Genomic DNA, 21,344 nt, shown 5'->3' on the forward strand with positions numbered 1-21,344 from the left:
AGAATAGCATGCTGGATGACTCCTAAGAAGCCTCAATACGATGTATATATGCTTCTCTATTTCTCAGTACATGAGGCTCTATAGGTCATGTGATATAACATGTATCATACCACTGGGCATGTCTCTGAAGAAGAGCAGATCCCAGGCAAATCAGAGGGTGAGGACATTAGTAAGGTCTCTGTGATGAGACTAATGACAAGGGCACGGCCCTGTCCCTAGATCTGCACCTTCTTCTAAATCCGTCTCCTATGTGCGATGATGGGGTCACACAGAGATTACTGTTTCTTCCATCTCTGCGCTCCAGATGATAAAGCTGCCAAAACCATGTTTGGTCCTCCCTGTTACTAGACCTACAACATTAACATCAGTACCGCACACACGACCCAGATCTCCCACTTTGTATCTGAGCTGGTCCTAGAAAACGGTAGTTACAAACCCCTGGGTGCAAAAAGACAATGAACTGGGCGAGTGAACTGAAAAAAACAGATGAAATTGCATAGGAATCCAGACAGGATTTAGCCCTGGATTGGAGTAGATAACACAGAGCAAAATTGGGTGCCGTTACAGCAATAATTGCCAACTTGAGTATGGGGAAGAAAGTATTTGAGTAATCTGATAGACTCGTAACACATTATTGACTAGGGGATTTTTGCAGAAACTAACACCTGTGGCTGTTAATACATCTCTGGTCAAAAATGTGTTAAAATTAATCCGCTCAGCCTCCCAGGATTCCGATCTGCTATCCTAGAGCAGTTCAGTTTCCCTTGAAAAACTCTGAGCCACTGGTTTGACTGAGGAGTATCAGGTCATACAGTGTGAACAAGACAGAGAGAGCCCAGCCCCCATGGAACTTCCACCCTGGGAGCACTAATGATTTCAAGGACCCTTAAGTCATCTACCTCTGATGACTAAATGCAATGGGGAGAAAGAATGGAATGAAAAATAAAGCTTTGAATGAGGGACAATCAGGAGAGCTTTCAGACTGACTATATGAAATGTGTACAGCTTTCTAGAAGGAAGTCTGCTGAAATGATCAGGTTCAGGGACGTCAACATATAAATGCATGCAGAATCTCATTTTAATTGTAAACAAAATTGCTTATTTGTATCTGAATTATGATCAAATAGAGATACATGGGAGCCAACTGCCACAGTGGGAAAATTCATCAGTACATATGAGAACTATTGCCCCTATTTTCTACCAAACTCCAGCTCAACACACGGCCCATTTAATCTCCCATCTTGCACCTCTAATTCCTCCGTTCTCTTCTCCCTAACTCATACCCAAATGAGAAAAATACAAACATAGCGTGTTGTAAAACCTCTCAAATGACCCCCATAACACTCAAATTCTGCCATTATGAATCCTTCCAAACTCCTGTGCCATTTAAGTACAGACTGTTCCTTCATGGGTAAGCATGCTCATTCTAATATAGAGAAATGTTCAGCCAATATAATTTGTTGCAACTTGATTAGAAAAATACTATTGGGCTTCCCTGGTGGCGCAGTGGTTGAGAATCTGCCTGCCAATGCAGGGGACACAGGTTCGAGCCCTGGTCTGGGAAGATCCCACATGCCACGGAGCAACTGGGCCCGTAAGCCACAATTACTGAGCCTGCGTGCCTGGAGCCTGTGCTCCGCAACAAGAGAGGCCGCGATGGTGAGAGGCCCGTGCACCGCGATGAAGAGTGGTCCCCACTTGCTGCAACTAGAGAAAGCCCTCGCACAGAAACGAAGACTCAACACAGTCATAAATAAATAAATAAATAAATAAATAAAAGAACGTGAATTTCTAAAAAGAAAAATACTATTAATACAGGCCATCTAACAGGACTGGGGGTAGCCTCTTTACACAGACGCTGGCTTCAATTTTAACAGTAAGAACCATGGGAAAAAATTAAATCCTCAAGAAGAGGAGATAAACTTTAAAGATTTGGGTTATTAAGATAGAGATCTGAAAAAAGCCAACTACTTAGGCATTAGCAGGAAAGATGACATCTAGAGCAGTGGTCCCCATTCTTATTAATCAAGCCCACTACAGTAAAAAAGTTTTCAGTACTCTAATTTTTTAACATTCAGTTATTATATACTAAATAGATCATTGTCATTATTTATTATAAAACTAAGATAGAAATCTTAAAAGGAGTCAACAATAAAAATAAATAGAAGTTCTAATGTTTTTTGTAGCTCATCTTGCATTTTCCTTTGGTTACATACATCCCACATAAGAAGCCACAGAGCTACAGCAAGAGTCAGCAAGCTACAGCCCACAACATACATATATTTTTTTTAACAATTCTTTTTAAGGATTTACTTATTATTTATTTATTTCTGGCTGCGTTGTGTCTCTTAGTAGCGGCACGTGGGATCTTTGTTGAAGCACACAGGCTCTTTGTCGCAGCACGCGGGCTTCCTCTCTAGTTGAGGCACCTGCGGACTCAATAGCTGTGCCACGCAGGCTTAGTTGCCCTGTGGCATGGGGGATCTTAGTTCCCTGACTAGGGATCGAACCCGTGTCCCCTGCATTTGAAGGCGAATTCTTTACCATTGGACCACCACGGAAGTCCCCACAACATATATTTTTGCAAATAAAGTTTCACTGAAACACAGTCACACTCATTCAGTTACATACTGGCTAGAAGTGCTTACAAGCTACAGCAGCAGTGATGCATAATTGTAACAGTGCCTGTCTCATAAAGCCTGAGATATTTACTATCTGGCCCTTTAAAGAAAATATTTCCAACTTCTGATCTAGAGTCTCAGGAATGAAAAAGTCCTTCTAGCCCTTAATGAAGTAAGAAAAGCAGATGATGATGATCCACCCCATTAATGTGCTGTTCACTGATGAAATAAAAATTCTCCAGCTAAGAAATCAGGAAAAATCTACTCATGGGAAAATTCTAAGTTTTGACAGAGTTTCTCAATTTTGGACAGTACTCTACATATTTCAAGTAACTGTATTTAGTAGCTTCTCTAGATGTAGTTTAATCACCAAATTAAGCACAGGGGATAAACTGGAAAGTTTAGCACTGATGCCACACATAATCTATCAACAGTGTAAAAATCATGAAGAGTATACGAAGGAAAGCTGGAGAAACACCTCAGGCTGCCCTACATGTCTTCACTCCTACAGACCAGCTGTTCTCCAAGTATGGTCCATGGACCCCTGGGGGACCCTGAGACTCACTTAGAGGTTCACAAGTTCAAAACAATTTTCATACTAATACTAAAACAAATTTGTCCTTTCTATCATGTTGACATTGCATGGATGGTGGAAAAGCCATGGTGGCGAAAACTGCTGGTGCCTTAGCACAAACCAAGGCAGTAGCATCAAACTGTGCTAGTCATCACTGTATTCTTTACCACCACACAAACAAACGACAATTTCATTTAAGAATGTCCTTGATGGGACTTCCCTGGTGGTCCAGGGGCTAAGACTCTGCGTTCCCAATGCAGGGGCCAGGGTTTCATCCCTGGTCAGGGAACTAGACCCCGCATGCCGCAATTAGGAATTTGCATGCCAAAACTAAAGATCCCACATGCCGCAACAGAAGATCCCACACACGGCAACTAAGATCCGGTGCAGCCAAAATAAATAAATAAATAAATAAATAAATATTTTAAAGAAAAAAGAAATCAAAGTGATCTGCCAGACTGGTGGAGTTTCAAGATGGCAGAAGAGTAAGACGCAGAGATCACCTTCCTCCCCACAAATACATCAGAAATACATCTACATGTGGAACAACTCCTACAGAACACCTACTAAATGCTGGCAGAAGACCTCAGACCTCCCAAAAAGCAAGAAACTCCCCCATGTACCTGGGTAGGGTAAAAGAAAAAAGAAAAAACAGAGACAAAGAATAGGGACTTTTTTAAATCTTTCCTTGGGTACATGCCTGTGTTGGGTTAACAGTGTACTTAATAAATAATTTAGTGTTGAAAAAAAAGAATAGGGATGGGACCTGCACCAGTAGGAGGGAACTGTGAAGGAGGAAAGGTTTCCGCACACTAGGAAGCCCCTACGCCGGCGGAGACTATGGGTGGCAGAGGGGGGAAGCTTCGGAGCCACGGAGGAGAGCGCAGCCACAGGGGTGCAGAGGGCAAAGCGGAAAGATTCCCGCACAGAGGATCGGTGCCAACCAGCACCCACCAGCCCAAAAGGCTTGTCTGCTCACCCGCCGGGGCGGACGGGGGCTGGGAGCTGAGGCTCGGGCTTCGGTCGGATCCCAGGGAGAGGACTGGGGTTGGCGGCGTGAACACAGCCTGAAGGGGCTAGTGCGCCACAGCTAGCTGGGAGGGAGTCCGGGAAAAAGTCTGGAGCTACCGAAGAGGCAAGAGACTTTTTCTTGCCTCTTTGTTTCCTGGTGCGCGAGGAGAGGGGATTCAGAGCGCCGCCTAAACGAGCTCCAGAGATGGGCCCGAGCCGCGGCTATCAGCGCGGACCCCAGAGACAGGCATGAGATGCTAAGGCTGCTGCTGCCGCCACCAAGAAGCCTGTGTGCGAGCACAGGTCACTCTCCACACCGCCCCTCCCGGGAGCCGGTGCAGCCCGCCACTGCCAGGGTCCCGTGACCCAGGGACAACTTCCCCGGGAGAACGCACGGCGCGCCTCAGGATGGTGCAACGTCACGCTGGCCTCTGCCACTGCAGGCTCACCCCGCATCAGTACCCCAGCCTGAGTGAGCCAGAGCCCTCAAAGCAGCTGCTCCTTTAACCCCGTCCTGTCTGAGCGAAGAACAGATGCCCTCAGGCGACCTACACGCAGAGGCGGCGCCAAATCCAAAGCTGAACCCCAGGAGCTGTGGGAACAAAGAAGAGAAAGGGAAATCTCTCCCAGCAGCCTCAGGAGCAGCGGATTAAAGCTCCACAATCAACTTGATGTACCCTGCATCTGTGGAATACCTGAATAGACAACGAATCATCCCAAATTGAGGAGGTGGACTTTGGGAGCAACGATATATATATTTTTTCCCGTTTTTCTCTTTTTGTGAGTGTGTGTGTGCATGCTTCTGTGTGTGATTTTGTCTGTATAGCTTTGCTTTTACCATTTGTCCTAGGGTTCTGTCTGTCTGCTTTTTTTTTTATTTAAATAAATTTTTTTTCTTAATAATTATTTTTTATTTTAATAACTTTATTTTATTTTATTTTACTTTATTTTATTTTATCTTCTTCTCTCTTTCTTTCTTTTTTTTTCCCTTTTATTCTGAGCCATGTGGAGGACAGGCTCTTGATGCTCCAGCCAGGTGTCAGGGCTGTGCTACTGAGGTGGGAGAGCCAAGTTCAGGACACTGGTCCACAAGAGACCTCCCAGCTCCACGTAATATCAAACGGCAAAAATCTCACAGAGATCTCCATCTCAACGCCAAGACCCAGCTCCACTCAATGACCAGCAAGCTACAGTGCAGGACACCCTATCCCAAACAACTAGCAAGACAGGAACACAACCCCATCCATTAGCACAGAGGCAGCCTAAAATCATAATAAGGCCACAGACACCCCAAAACACACCACCAGACGTGGACATGCCCACCAGAAAGACAAGATCCAGCCTCATCCACCAGAACACAGGCACCAGTCCCCTCCACAAGGAAGCCTACACAACCCACTGAACCAACCTTAGCCACTGGGGACAGACACCAAAAACAACGGGAACTAGGAACATGTAGCCTGTGAAAAGGAGACCCCAAACACAGTAAGTTAAGCAAAATGAGAAGACAAAGAAACACACAGCAGATGAAGGAGCAAGGCAAAAACCCAGCAGACCTAACAAATGAAGAGGAAATAAGCAGTATACCTGAAAAAGAATTCAGAATAATGATACTAAAGATGATCCAAAATCTTGGAAGTAGAATGGAGAAAATACAAGAAACGTTTAACAAGGACCTAGAAGAACTGAAGAGCAAACAAACAGAGATGAACAACACAATAAATGAAATTAAAAATTCTCTAGAAGGGATCAATAGCAGAATAACTGAGGCAGAAGAACGAATAAGTGACCTGGAAGATAAAATAGTGGAAATAACTACTGCAGAGCAGAATAAAGAAAAAAGAATGAAAAGAATAGAGGACAGTCTCAGAGACCTCTGGGACAACATTAAACGCACCAACATTCGAACTATAGGGGTAGCAGAAGGAGAAGAGAAGAAGAAAGGGACTGAGAAAATATTTGAAGAAATTATAGTTGAAAACTTCCCTAATATGGGAAACGAAACAGATAATCAAGTCCAGGAAGCACAGTGCGCCCCATACAGGATAAATCCAAGGAGAAACACGCCAAGACACATATTAATCCAACTATCAAAAATTAAACACAAAGAAAAAATATTAAAAGCAGCAAAGGAAAAACAACAAATAACATACGAGGTAATCCCCATAAGGTTAACAGCTGATCTTTCAGCAGAAACTCTGAAAGCCAGAAGGGAGTGGCAGAACATATTTAAAGTGATGAAAGGGAAAAACCTACAAGCAAGATTACTCTACCCAGCAAGTATCTCATTCAGATTTGACAGAGAAATTCAAACCTTAACAGACAAACAAAAGCTAAGAGAATTCAGCACCACCAAACCAGCTTTACAAAAAATGCTAAAGGAACTTCTCTAGGCAGGAAACAAAAGGGAAGGAAAAGACCTACAATAATAAACCCAACACAATTAATAAAATGGTCATAGGAACATACATATCAATAATTACCTTAAATGTAAATGGATTAAATGCTCCAACCAAAAGACACAGACTGGCTGAATGGATACAAAAACAAGATCCGTATATATGCTGTCTACAAGAGACCCACTTCAGACCTAGGGACACATACAGACTGAAAGTGAGGGGATGGAAAAAGATACTCCATGCAAATGGAAATCAAAAGAAAGCTGGAGTAGCAATTCTCATATCAGACAAAATAGACTTTAAAACAAAGACTATTACAAGAGACAAAGAAGGACACTACATAATGATCAAGGGATCAATCCAAGAAGAAGATATTAACAACTGTAAATATTTATGCACTCAACATAGGAGCACCTCAATACATAAGGCAAATACTAACAGCGATAAAAGGGGAAATCGACAGTAACACAATCATAGTAGGGGACTTTACCACCCCACTTTCACCAATGGACAGATCATCCAAAATGAAAATAAATAAGGAAACACAAGCTTTAAATGATACATTAAACAAGATGGACTTAACTGATATTTATAGGACATTCCATCCAAACACAACAGAATACACATTCTTCTCAAGTGCTCATGGAACATTCTCCAGGATAGATCATATCTTGGGTCACAAATCAAGCCTTGGTAAATTTAAGAAAATTGAAATCGTACCAAGTATGTTTTCCGACCACAACACTATGAGACTAGATATCAATTACAGGAAAAAGATCTGAAAGAAATACAAACACTTGGAGGCTAAACAACACACTACTTAATAACCAAGAGATCACTGAAGAAATCAAAGAGGAAATCAAAAAATACCTAGAAACAAATGACAATGAAAACACAACTACCCAAAACCTATGGGATGCAGCAAAAGCAGTTCTAAGAGGGAAGTTTATAGCTATACAAGCCTACCTTAAGAAACAAGAAACATCTCAAATAAACAACCTAACCTTACACCTAAAGCAATTAGAGAAAGAAGAACAAAAAAACCCCAAAGGTAGCAGAAGGAAAGAAATCACAAAGATCAGATCAGAAATAAATGAAAAAGAAATTAAGGAAAGGATAGCAAAGATCAATAAAACTAAAAGCTGGTTCTTTGAGAAGATAAACAAAATTGATAAACCATTAGCCAGACTTCTCAAGAAAAAAAGGGAGAAGACTCAAATCAACAGAATTAGAAATAAAAAAGGAAAAGTAACAACTGACACTGCAGAAATACAAAGGATCATGAGAGATTATTACAAGCAACTATATGCCAATAAAATGGACAACCTAGAAGAAATGGACAAATTCTTAGAAATACACAACCTTCTGAGACTGAACCAGGAAGAAATAGAAAATATGAACAGACCAATCACAAGCACTGAAATTGAGACTGTGATTAAAAATCTTCCAACAAACAAAAGCCCAGGACCAGATGGCTTCACAGGCGAATTCTATCAAACATTTAGAGAAGAGCTAACACCTATCCTTCTCAAACTCTTCCAAAATATAGCAGAGACAGGAACACTCCCAAACTCATTCTACGAGGCCACCATCACTCTGATACCAAAACCAGACAAAGATGTCACAAAGAAAGAAAACTACAGGCCAATATTGCTGATGAACATAGATGCAAAAATCCTCAACAAAATACTAGCAAACAGAATCCAACAGCACATTAAAAGGATCATACATTATGATCAAGTGGCGTTTATCCCATGAATGCAAGGATTTTTCAATATACGCAAATCAATCAACATGATAAACTATATTAACAAATTGAAGGAGAAAAACCATATGATCATCTCAATAGATGCAGAGAAAGCTTTCGACAATATTCAACACCTATTTATGATAAAAACCCTCCAGAAAGTAGGCATAGAGGGAACTTTCCTCAGCATAATAAAGGCCATATATGACAAACCCACAGCCAACATCATCCTCAATGGTGAAAAACAGAAACCATTTCCACTAAGATCAGGAACAAGACAAGGTTGCCCACTCTCACCACTATTATTCAACATAGTTTTGGAAGTTTTAGCCACAGCAATCAGAGAAGAAAAAGAAATAAAAGGAATCCAGATTGGAAAAGAAGAAGTAAAGCTGTCACTATTTGCAGATGACATGATACTATACATAGAGAATCCTAAAGATGCTACCAGAAAACTACTAGAGCTAATCAATGAATTTGGTAAAGTAGCAGGATACAAAATTAATGCACAGAAATCTCTTGCATTCCTATATACTAATGATGAAAAATCTGTAAGTGAAATTAAGAAAACACTCCCATTTACCACTGCAACAAAAAGAATAAAATACCTACGAATAAACCTACCTAAGGAGACAAAAGACCTGTATGCAGAAAATTATAAGACACTGATGAAAGAAATTAAAGATGATACAAACGGATGGAGAGATATACCATGTTCTTGAACTGGAAGAATCAGCACTGTGAAAATGACTATACTACCCAAAGCAATCTACAGATTCAATGCAATCCCTATCAAACTACCAGTGGCATTTTTCACAGAACTAGAACAAAATATTTCACAGTTTGTATGGAAACACAAAAGACACCGAATAGCCAAAGCAATCTTGAGAAAGAAAAACGGAGCTCGAGGAATCAGGCTCCCTGACTTCAGACTATACTACAAAGCTACAGTAATCAAGACAGTTTGGTACTGGCACAAAAACAGAAATATAGATCAATGGAACAGGATAGAAAGCCCAGAGATAAACCACGCACATATGGTCCCCTTATCTTTGATAAAGGAGGCAAGAATATACAGTGGAGAAAAGACAGCCTTTTCAATAAGTGGTGCTGGGAAAACTGGACAGCTACATGTAAAAGAATGAAATTAGAACACTCCCTAACACCATACACAAAAATAAACTCAAAATGGATTAAAGACCTAAATGTAAGGCCAGACACCATCAAACTCTTAGAGGAAAACATAGGCAGAACACTCTATGACATAAATCACAACAAGATCCTTTTTGATCCACCTCCTAGAGAAATGGAAATAAAAACAAAAATAAACAAATGGGACCTAATGAAACTTAAAATCTTTTGCACAGCAAAGGAAACCATAAACAAGACCAAAAGACAACCCTCAGAATGGGAGAAAATATTTGCTAATGAAGCAACTGACAAAGGATTAATCTCCAAAACATACAAGCAACTCATGCAGCTCAATATCAAAAAAACAAACAACCCAATCCAAAAATGGGCAGAAGACCTAAATAGACATTTCTCCAAAGAAGATATACAGATTGCCAACAAACACATGAAAGAATGGTCAACATCACTAATCATTAGAGAAATGGAAATCAAAACTACAATTAGATATCATCTCACACCGATCAGAATGGCCATCATCAAAAAATCTACGAACAATAAATGCTGGAGAGGGTGTGGAGAAAAGGGAACCCTCTTGCACTGTTGGTGGGAATGTAAATTGATACAGCCACTATGGAGAACAGTATGGAGGTTCCTTAAAAAACTACAAATAGAACTACCATACGACCCAGCAATCCCACTACTGGGCATAAACCCTGAGAAAACCATAATTCAAAAAGGGTCATGTACCAAAATGTTCACTGCAGCTCTATTTACAATAGCCAGGACATGGAAGCAACCTAAATGTCCATCGACAGATGAATGGATAAAGAAGATGTGGCACATATATACAATGGAATATTACTCAGCCATAAAAAGGAACGAAACTGAGTTATTTGTAGTGAGGTGGATGGACCTAGAGACTGTCATACAGAGTGAAGCAAGTCAGAAAGAGAAAAACAAATACCGTATGCTAACACATATATATGGAATCTAAAAAAAGAAAATGGTCAGAAGAACCTAGGGGCAAGATGGGAATAAAGATGCAGACCTACTGGAGAATAGACTTGAGGATACGGGGAGGGGGAAGGGTAAGCTGGTACAAAGTGAGAGAGTGGCCGGGACATATATATACTACCAAAATAGATAGCTAGTGGGAAGCAGCCGCATAGCACAGGGAGATCAGCTCGGTGCTTTGTGACCACCTAGAGGGGTGGGATAGGGAGGGTGGGAGGAAGGGAGATGCAAGAGGGAAGAGATATGGGGACATATGTATATGTATAACTGATTCACTTTGTTATAAAGCAGAAACTGACACACTATTGTAAAGCAATTGTACTCTAATAAAGATGTTAAAAAAAAAAAAAAGGTGATCTGCCAAATAGGTAAACTGATGCCACTTTTCTTGCTGACTGATTTTTGTTTTGGAAAATAGTTATTTTTTTATAAAAATGGTATCTATGTTAGCATGCAATAGGTTTACTAACATTATTTTTAAAGGACTTAATAAACTTTTTATTTTAGTTTTAATTTCCAATATGATAAATACCAAAAGATAAAACCCACATAAACGATGCAACAATTTTTAAGAATATAAAGAGATCCTGGGACCAAAAACATCAAGACTGGATATTGTAGGCCTACCTACTCCTATCTTATTCTACATACAATTTTCTGTTTTTATTGAAAAATACTTACAAAATAAAATATCTCCCCTTTATGTTTCTCAGTTCACTTTTTCATGAGCTACACAGGAAACATCTTGCCTAAATGGGAGTATGACTTTCCCTCAAATATAGGAAGAGGGAGAACGGCTCTAAGCAAGAGAAAACTGCCTGTTCCACAGAAAGGAATCAAATCTGAGCTTGAGAACTGGGGGCTTTAGGCTTTAGCCACATCTACAGACACAACTGAGCCTGCTTCACCGTCCACCGTAGACCCAGGCTGTGCACAGAGGCCATATCCATCCAGCACAATTTTTCTTTGCTCAATTCAGTTGGCCAGAATTCTTTGGGGACTCTGCTACAATTCTGGACTCCCTTCCAGGTAAGTGGAAAAATAATTTGACAAGGTATTTTGGGGGCAAGATGCTGGTGCTAAAAAGAGGCAACCATCCTCTCTACAATTCCAATCGTCCAAATGGCATGAAAGGTACAGCTGGAATCTCAGATTTCTCTCTCTGCATTCCAAACAGAGAGAAAAGATTTCTCAAGCTGGGATTCACTGCGATGGAGCTATCATATCTGCCCACCTAAAATAAGTAGCAGCATCTCCAGGGTTGAGGAGATAGGCCGGGATAGATGACTAGAAAGACTTGCCAGGGGCAGGGGGGGTGGGGTGACAGGGGAGTTCCAACGCTCAGCTTTGTCAGGGATCAGAATCACTTTGCTAGGTCTGCTCTTACAGAGAGAAGGGGAATGGAATGAAGTTTCTTCTCCGGGGCCTGATCACACAAGCCACAGCCCTAAATATAGTAAAGTCGACATCTTAAAACCTAGAAGTCTCTCAAATAACTTGTAACAGGTTTCATCGTTTTATTATCACTATCATAAGGTAGATATTGGCAAACTGATTTCCACCAGTATATGCATATAAACCCTAGCCATCCCCAATAAAGGAATTGTAAACTCAAAGTCATTTGTTAGGATTTTAGCATAAAGTTCCCTTATAGAAAAATGTTCTAAATGGCAATTAGACAAAATAATACTGTATTTTATATACAGGGTAGATTAAATAGATTTGTGGGCTGGCATAAGAACCTAAGAATTAAATTGTTTCCACAGTTTATAAGTGTAAATCCTGGACTTGAGGTATACTCACGCACCACCATCCCAAACCAGTCGTAGTGATAAACACACTGGAAACTCTTACTTAAAAGGCAAAATCCAGAGATTCTTAGGTTCTCCTGATTCCCCTTATAAAAAATGGATTCTCTGGAGATAATGTACACCTGTAAGTACCGACAGACAAGGGCAGCTCTGAAAGCAAAATCAGAAGTGAAAGAAAGGAAAGAAAGAAGCTTACCTGTGGTCAAGATGACTGAAGTCTTGTAAATTCAGTTCCCTGGTGTCTTGTGTCAGATAAATTGTATCCACATCCTATTTGAAACATAATTCAGTCATATAAACAGTCCCCGCAGAGGATCAGGGAAGCAAGAGAGATGCAAAGAGAATCAGACAATGACACAGGCAGATTTTTATGTAATCTGAGGAAGGAAGATTTTAAGCAAGCAATGAATGGTGGAGGGGAAAAAGAGAGAGACAGCGAAATAAGCCAGTCAAATACTGGAATATTCTCCAGGTGTGTGTGTGTGAGAAAGTGTGTGTGTGCATGCATACAGATACACTTACCCATTGTACTTCTTCCCTGTATGAAAATCCAAGCCAGTCACAAACACAGGCATACATCTGAGAAAATCCACCTGAATTATACAATAGAAATGTGACAGGTTTTCAACTAAATGTTTTTTAAGTTAACATTTAAAAGCTTAAATATGGTCGATGTTGACAATGCTGATTATTCTCTCCTTTCGGGAAAACAGCAAAGATTCTCCCCCCTGTTCTACAGTAAGTACATAGCAGGATGCAATATAGCTTAAATATAGGATGTTTGTCCACCAATCTAAAGTCTGTGCAGTGCTAATTACACCTTAAAAGTAATTGTACCTTTACGGTAGCACACTAGGAATAGACTTAGCTTCCTGGCAAAACGGCAGCCATCCAGCCATTTATTTTTTGGTTTTAAAATGCATGCTCACCACAGGGGCCCTGCTCGGCCACAGTCTGGCTGTCCCACAGAGCCTGGAGACTGGCCAGTCGCTCAGATGGCTCCATGCAGACTTTTTTCATGATTCTCCTGTAAGATCAACAAAAACAACGATACATTTCAAAAATCAAGTTTTCTGAAGTACACTCAGAAATTTATTTTGTGATACACCATTTTTTTTTTTTTTTTTTAAACAAAGATGGGTTTCGGGACTTCCTTGGTGGTCCAGTGATAAAGAATCCGCCTTCCAATGCAGGGGATGCGGCTTCCATCCTTGGTCAGGGAACTAAGATCCCACATGCCGCGGGGCAACTAACCCTGCGCGCCGCAACTACTGAGCTCACACACCTCAACTAGAGAGCCCGCGTGCCGCGAACTACAGAGCCCACGTGCTCTGGAACCCGCACACCACAACTAGAGAGAAGCCCAGGCGCTGCAACAAAAGATCCCACATGCCTCAACGAAGATCCCGTGTGCCGCAACTAAGACCCGACGCAGCCAAAAAAAAAAAAAGATGGGTATCACTTCAATTTTGGTAAATATAATTTCATTTTTTGAGTACCAGGAGCTGGAGAGCTATAGGAACTTAATAATAAAGCCCTTTATTTAACGCCCATTTGTAGCTAAAGGTATCTAACAATATAAATATTCTCCGTGTTTAGTTCTTTCACAACATTAGATTTTATTAGAATAGTTAGAAAATGGTGTGTTGCACTTAATAAATTATCTAATTTATCTAATAATAATTTATTAGATTATGTGTACACTAAATATAAATTACTAATTTTCAAGGAATTAAAGTACAAATCTCCTCTTCTGTCCTTCCATGGTACAAACAGTACAAATGTCCATCAAGAAACTGGGCATTTCATATTGGAAGAGCTGTCCCTTTTACTCTCTCTTCCCCTAGACTACAACTCCTAGGGAGCCTGTGCTTTCCAGAGACTGAACACAGTTCAAATCAGTTAGCAAATAACGTGTAGTAGGGAGGGGATGACAGAGGAATCTAGGAGCTAAGTGGGAACCAGGTCACAGTGAGCCTCAGAGGTCAAAGGAAGGGGTTGGGATTTTATTCTCAGGGCAACGAGGAGCCACAGAAAGGCTACACAGGGAGTATGAGATGATCAGATAGCACTGTAAACAAACATCTACAGGGGTGGGGGATAAGCCTGCGGCAAACTTGGGAAATAAAGAGATAAAATAGCTGGAGAAATTATAAAAGAACGTCCTGGGATCGTTAAGAGCCCAGTGAGAGTGAAGGTCATGAATTGTTGGTGACACCAAGCTGAACAGCTGTGTGATCTTCTCCTGCAGCTCCCAGCAGCCCAAATGTGTGTGGAGAAAGGGCAGTTGGCTTGCTGCAGGGATGCAGGCTTTCCAGGCAGGCGAGCCAGAAAAGCAGTGGGGACAGAAGGAGTGGAGGATACTGACAGAGCCCCACTGAAGTGATGGACACCACGGGGCTTGGCGGTCAGGAGAGGAAGGGAAGGCAGGAAGGAGATGGAAAGAAGGGGAAAGCCAAGGGATCTGTGGCCTGGAGGCCCCCCCAGAAGTCCAAGCACGGGTACCGCCAAGGGAGAGAAAGTAAAAGACTAGAGGCTGTGGTCCGAGAGAGATGACTAAATGATGATTTCACCCCAGGAGAAGCCGTTCCAGGAGATGACAAGGTCTAGGGTGTGGCCATCAAGCGTAAAGCGGGGTGGACGGGAAGAGGTCAGGGACTGTGAGGAAGGCTGCTGGCAGGTCGAAGTCACCCAGGACCCTGACAGGCCCTGGGTGCAAAGTGGTGAAAGAAACATACTAAGTCATACTGAACATCATTTTAATCTTTCTTTAATGATTTAAAGCACTTTGGCTATGTGTATAATGCTCATCCTTATGAATTTCAATCACCTTGTAGAGTATTAGAAGAGAATGGTCCCAATTATTTCCACTTTCTGATTGGATGAATATTCCAGATAAAATGTGCTAGAGCCTGACAAGTTGCCTGGTTGGCCTGTTCTACTCCTAGAAAAAACTTCAAATACATACCCAAGCATTTAAATACAAGCATTCTGCTAGCATTGAAAAATACTCCTACTTCTTTATAATTTTTTTGACTGAAGCATAAGCAGGTATTACCAATTGATGTCAAATATCAGTGATCCCTTCAAATTCTTGTGTAAATGCATGACATCTACAAATGCAGCATGATTTTTCTCTATTTTACCTGAACACACATATGATTAACTCTCATTATTCTAAAAGTTCTTAATTTGGGGACAACTGTGGGTTAAAGAAGATGTTCATAATGAAAGTGATGTTACAGAATCTGGCAAATCAGCATGGTTCATCGCGGTTCAATACCATCATTCTGGTATTGCAGTGGCACTATTTTCTGGCTACAAGACAGCGAAGCCGGATATTATGTAAAGAAGGAGCAGAGTGGCTGGAAGCAGATGCATTTCCACAGATGAATTAAGTAAACCTTGGACACACCAAGCTGGATTTATGTCTGACTTCATCTGAGATCACATTTCTCTTCTAAAATTCTTGCTTTATTTCAGCTGAAGTGTAGGGCATGTTGTTTCAATAACACACAGGATGAAGTTGAGCTAGTCCAAAACAGACAGAAAGTAAGGCAGGAAGCTGGTAGGATTAAGAATAGGAAGGTGGCTGTCTAGGATTATAGGGAGAAATAAACTAATCCTTACGGCAGGTTCAGAAACCAGAGCCTAATTTTACTCCAAAAACAGCACTGGACAGTCACACTCAGAAGTCGGAGGAAATGATCTGGAGAGTGAGGGAAGCGGCTAGTGTAGACATCCATGTGAACAGGGCCCTGCTGTGAGGAGGCTACACCTGGCATTTTCCCTAAACTTCAAATCACCCTTCAAAAGTATCAGTCTGAGCTTTTCCAAGTAGCTCCCCTTCTGTAACAGTTTTCATCTTTCTTTTTTCAGGAAGGAAAAAAAATCAGGTATCAGGAACTAAAGGAGTATCATGAAACAAGTGCATTTATTTACCTAAGATGTAAAGTCATAAGAACTAAACTTACAGAAGGCGGCAACTGTTTCTTACGTATTCTAACGCTAGACAGAGACAACAAGGAAAAGAAAAATCTACCCCACATGAGTTCTGCCTGTAGCTAAATAACAGCAAAGAGCCATCTGTGTATGCACCACAGGGCACCCGCTCACACATACACACACAAAAAGAGCGCGTGTGTGTCAGACACAGACAGACAAAGGAGTTGCTGTCAGAATAAGTGCCCTAAGAGGTAAACCAAAATCCTAGCAAACAGATATGTACATCCTGTCACTCACTAACAGGCGGCACTATACAGCTGAACCAACTACATTTACATTATGTGCATTTAATTTACACAAGACTCAGAAAATAGTTCTATGTGGTAAGAACAGTGAACTTGGTGACAAGCATGCCCACTCTCTATGCAAATCTCATGCTTAAATCGTTGACATGGAAAAAAAATCTGCAAATTATTTTAATCCAGGTAAATTAATTGGTTTATCAAAAATTCAATTCCAGTGCTGATCCTATACCATATGGCAGTTGTCTCCAGAAGAGGACATGTTTTATTGACGTAAACCACACCACACAATGCTACCTACTGCTTTAGAAGAGTATAGAAACTGCCACAGCCTGTAAAGCACCTTTCTGTTGTTTAACCATAAACTTCTATTTTGCCACTTCTCTTCACTTAATAATAACCTCACCTTTTCATACTTAACCGGCTTTCGACTTGAAAAGGGATTTGCAATTCCATTTTTATCATGGTAGTAAAGACGCATTGTCCTAACATACCAACACTAATACCCAGCCAACTTTCAAATTGTCACATACGTGAAAGAATAATCCAATATGATGAAAGCCTAGAAGAAAATCATGTTAGAAGGTTACTGTTCTGTCACCTAAAACGGTGTTATGAGCCACATTTAACAAGAATCAAAGTAGAGAAATGCAACCAACTTACATAGAAACATATAATAATAATAAAAAATCATAAACATCAAAGAAATACCCTACGGATGTCACCCATTTCCTTTCCAACAGTGGAGGCTTTCATTCCAGGGCCTCTGGGTAAGAACAGCAACGGGCTATACAGCTAAGACTTGTGGAGCACTTGTTAAGCAGTCAGCACGAGTTAATTTAATCCTCACAAAACTGCATGAGTATCATTATTCCCATTTTACAGAGGAGGACACTGAGGCATTGAGAAGTGCATTAATTTGCCAAGAGTCTCACCCCCTAAAGTAACCAGACAATCTGACACCTTCCAGTTCCACCTCGAGGCTCTCTTCCCCCAGGTTCATAAATCAGTGCTACAAGACTGACTCTCCCTTAAGTGTAACTGTCATTTCATTCTAAAGTTCAAAAGCCTTCACCAGCTCCCTACTGCCTATCCCAGAGGCTTTTATTCAGGCCCTCTCCAGGTGTGCCTTACCTTTGTCTCACGGTGATATCTGCAGGCTCCCAATTCTAACTGCTTTAGGCTGGCTGCTGTCCTCCTAAGGCAAGTTAAGTTACAGCTGCACCTGCCCTCGCCTCTGCCTCCAGCCTCCAACCTCTGCCATTTGCCCCACAGAACTCTCCCTGGAGCTCACCCCCAACAAAAGCCCACCTCTCAAAACAAAGAGGAAAACAGACACAAATCAAACATTATTTTCTTGACATCCCAAGTTACATGGAACTTTCCCTTCTCTGAAATCTGAGGATGTTTCTCTCTCTTCATGATATTGTTTGTGGAACTTTCTTACACTACCTTTAGACAATAAACTCTTAGATGGCAGGAAACATTTCACTCATCTATGTTCTCTAGTAAGCATTTTCTAAATTAGTTCTAACTCGCCCTAATGACTTAATTTAATATTTAAAAAAAAAAAATCTAGCTTGGTTTTGGAAAACAGCCAGGGTTCTTGGTATTAGAAAAGCTAAAGGCCATAACACAAAACAGCTTCCTGAAGGGAACTGCCATTACAGACATCTCTGTGAAACGGATTAAACAACACTTAGGCTACAAATATTTCCCTAGTTTCCTCCCAATATCACTGCCTTAGAGATGAGGCCTCCAGTGATAGTGACTATCACACAGCAAAGATGAGAACGTTGACAAAACAATGCTAATGGTGATTTGATTTTTAAATTTAAATTTTCTTCTTGAATCTTTACATTTTCTCTATATTTTAAAATAAACTTTCCTTATTTAATGGGGGGGTGGGGGCAGGGAAATGGCAGTCTGTGAGGGAAGAGAGGGAGAGAGGGAGAGAGAAACATCCTAACACATACATGTAGCAGGGAGGTGAAGATTCTAGGTGTAAAAACTTAATTTTAATTAAAATTCTTCATTTTTTTTTTCCTACCAGCATTCTCTTGACTATAGTCAAGGGGATTGGTTATATTTTATAGATATATATACTATTTTTATATATTTGATTTTGAACATGGATGTTATTTCAAAATTATATTTAAAACCAGAAATTCAGGTCCTGGCAGGTTATCATTTCATTTATAATATATACAGCCAACCTTAGGTTATTCAAGAACGTATTATGTTAACTGAGGCCCTGGCTGTGTTTGTCCTCCTGATTCACCCAGTTTCTGGTATCTGCTCATCAGACTTTTCCCCGATGATCAGGCTCTACCTGAGTAAGGAAGGAGGTGAGGGCTAAGGACCCAACGGCCCCACGATGGGCTCAGGTAATACATTTGATGGGACAAATGACTCAAACAAGGCTTGAGAATTCCAAATACAGTATCATATTCTCCAACTTACTATGAGTAGGTCGTATGACGTTACCAGGGACCTATTTTCTTTTGCGTGTTCTATATTATTTACATAAAGGATCTATTTCCCTTCCTGACAGCGTTGACTACTAGGAACGTAGAAGAAAGGGTATGATTACCTCCTCCTTCCACTCTCTCTAGTCACAATAACCAACACCAATAGAATTATACATTTCCCCGGCCAACCTCATGCAAAACAATCTAAGGAACTTCACGAGTAAAGGCAGAACATGCAAGTCACAAAATATTAAGAGTTTATTTTGACAAGCTAACTGTGCATGTTGGGTAAGAAAGCGAAATGGAAGTCAAGTACATTTATTTAAATTCTCTGCCCAGTCATTTTCTAAATTATAATCTATACCGTCTTCCACGTTGGTATATTCATTTGAACCGCCTCTCCTTTCCCTACCCTTTCCTATAAATTCTCTCCATCCTTTCCAGGTAGATCTCCTCTGCACAGCCAGCCTCCACTCACTCACCGCCCACTTACACCCAATCACTTTCAGTTCAAGAGTCCATGGTTTGAGGGCAGAGCTACCATCTTGTAAGTTCTATACACTCTCAGGGCACCTCTCCCAACAATGTACTAGGCACAGAGGAAGCACAAAATGTATGTGCTCATCCAAAACCTCAGTGACTATCTACTATGTGCCAAGGGCTAGGGACTTAAGATTAAGAAAAAAATTTGGCCTTTGCTCAAGCAGCGCCCAGGCTAGAAGGAAGGTCAGGTGTGTCTTGTGATCTGTACCCCTCTTACCTTCTCAAGGATATTGCTGGTTTATTACCAATGTCTCCAGCAACGATCTCTTTCTACTACATCATTCCCCTTGTTACAGCCATATACTTCAATATCTCCCATTCTGAGTACCAAACAGAAGTTCCCTGCAATTCCTCATACTCGTCATAGCTAAACTTCTCTACGAAGTTTTCTACACATACCACATCCACATTCTCACGTCTGAGTTCATCCTACAGCCACGGCAGTCTGCCTCTCCCAATCAGAACACGTGAACTGCTCTGGTCAAGGTCGTCTGTGCCCTTCATGGTGCCAACCCACTGGACACCTCTCTGCCCTTGGCTTAGTCAATGCCCAGTAGCATTCTGCAATCACCCACTCCTTCCTCCAGAAAATTCTCCCAGGCTCTGCTTTCCCACTGGAATCCACCAAAAACTCTGGTTTTCTAACTAGAGTAACCCAGCTCCCTTTGTGGTTCTTCCTCTTTTGCTTGACCTCTAAACGTTGGGACATTTTCTCTTCTAGGTCCACATCTCTCTCCAGGTGATCTTATCAACAGTCATGAATTCAAGACCCTCTTTACACTGATGACTCTCACATTTGCAACATCTCCAGACTTGGACCTCTCCTCCAAGCATATCTAACTGCCTATCTGATTTCCCCACCTAGATGCCCCAGATTTCACATTTTGCATGCGTACAACAAAATGGTTGGTAATTTTTCCCCCAAAAAAACTTGCCCCACCCTACTCTAGGCCCTCTTCACCTCACTGAAAAGTAGTGTCAGTCACTAAGTTATTAAACCAGAAACCTAAGAGCCATCCTTGGTTCTTCCCTTTCCTCACTGCTGTCACCTATCTACCTAATCCATCATCATGTCTTATATCCAAAATAAATCTTAATAAATCTACTGTCGCTCTCATCTTTATCTCTAATAGCATTACCTTTAGCTATTAGCTTTCAAATTAGCTTAGCTTTGGATAATTTCCAAATTAGCTTTCTACTTCTACTCTTTCCCCTTCACAACCCACTCTATCTAGAAGCAAAAATAATTTCCATAAAATATATAAGGAACCATGTCTTTCCTTACTTATAATCTTACAGTGACTTCCTAGTGGAATGCTACTAAATTCCAAACTCTTTACCAGGAGTCTCTATAAAAACTGACCAGGGCCTATGTTTCCAGCCTGATCTTACACAATTTCTCATTTTTCTTTTTTGGGGGGTTTCTTTCCCAGTGTAAGTAATGCAACTTCCCAATGTAAGTTCCATGTGGTCAGGGACCATATTCACTGTTGGGCCCCAACACTTAGCACTCTGCCTAGCGTATAGTAGAAAGTCAATAAATACTCACTGAATGTATAAATGTATAAACAAACAATTATAACACGATGTGCTTTGTGGTAGTATAGGCAGTAATCACAAAGTTCTATGGAAACATAAACTCTTGACTGATGAGAAACTCTTCACATATTTCGGCTAGTCTTTTGGAGTGGGAGTCTGTCAGGATTAGGAGCCTATATAAAAGGCATGAAAATATAAAAGAGGCTGATGTGTTCAACAACAGGCTGGACTATGGG

The 21,344-nt window shown here is 41.0% G+C and overlaps 1 protein-coding gene across 9 annotated transcripts in view; it reads right to left on the bottom strand.

The window, feature by feature from the left end:
- CARMIL1 (capping protein regulator and myosin 1 linker 1) overlaps positions 1-21,344 on the bottom strand; it is a 316,754-nt gene that overhangs the window by 160,428 nt on the left and 134,982 nt on the right. For all 9 annotated transcript variants that reach the window (XM_057554259.1, XM_057554263.1, XM_057554262.1 and 6 more), the window contains 3 exons: positions 13,238-13,335; positions 12,831-12,901; positions 12,505-12,578 (listed from right to left, as the gene is read on the bottom strand). In XM_057554259.1, the coding sequence (XP_057410242.1) occupies positions 12,505-12,578; positions 12,831-12,901; positions 13,238-13,335 (243 nt within the window). The remainder of the gene's footprint in view (positions 1-12,504; positions 12,579-12,830; positions 12,902-13,237; positions 13,336-21,344) is intronic.

Source organism: Balaenoptera acutorostrata, chromosome 10, assembly GCF_949987535.1.
Source record: "Balaenoptera acutorostrata chromosome 10, mBalAcu1.1, whole genome shotgun sequence".
Classification (NCBI taxonomy): domain Eukaryota; kingdom Metazoa; phylum Chordata; class Mammalia; order Artiodactyla; family Balaenopteridae; genus Balaenoptera; species Balaenoptera acutorostrata.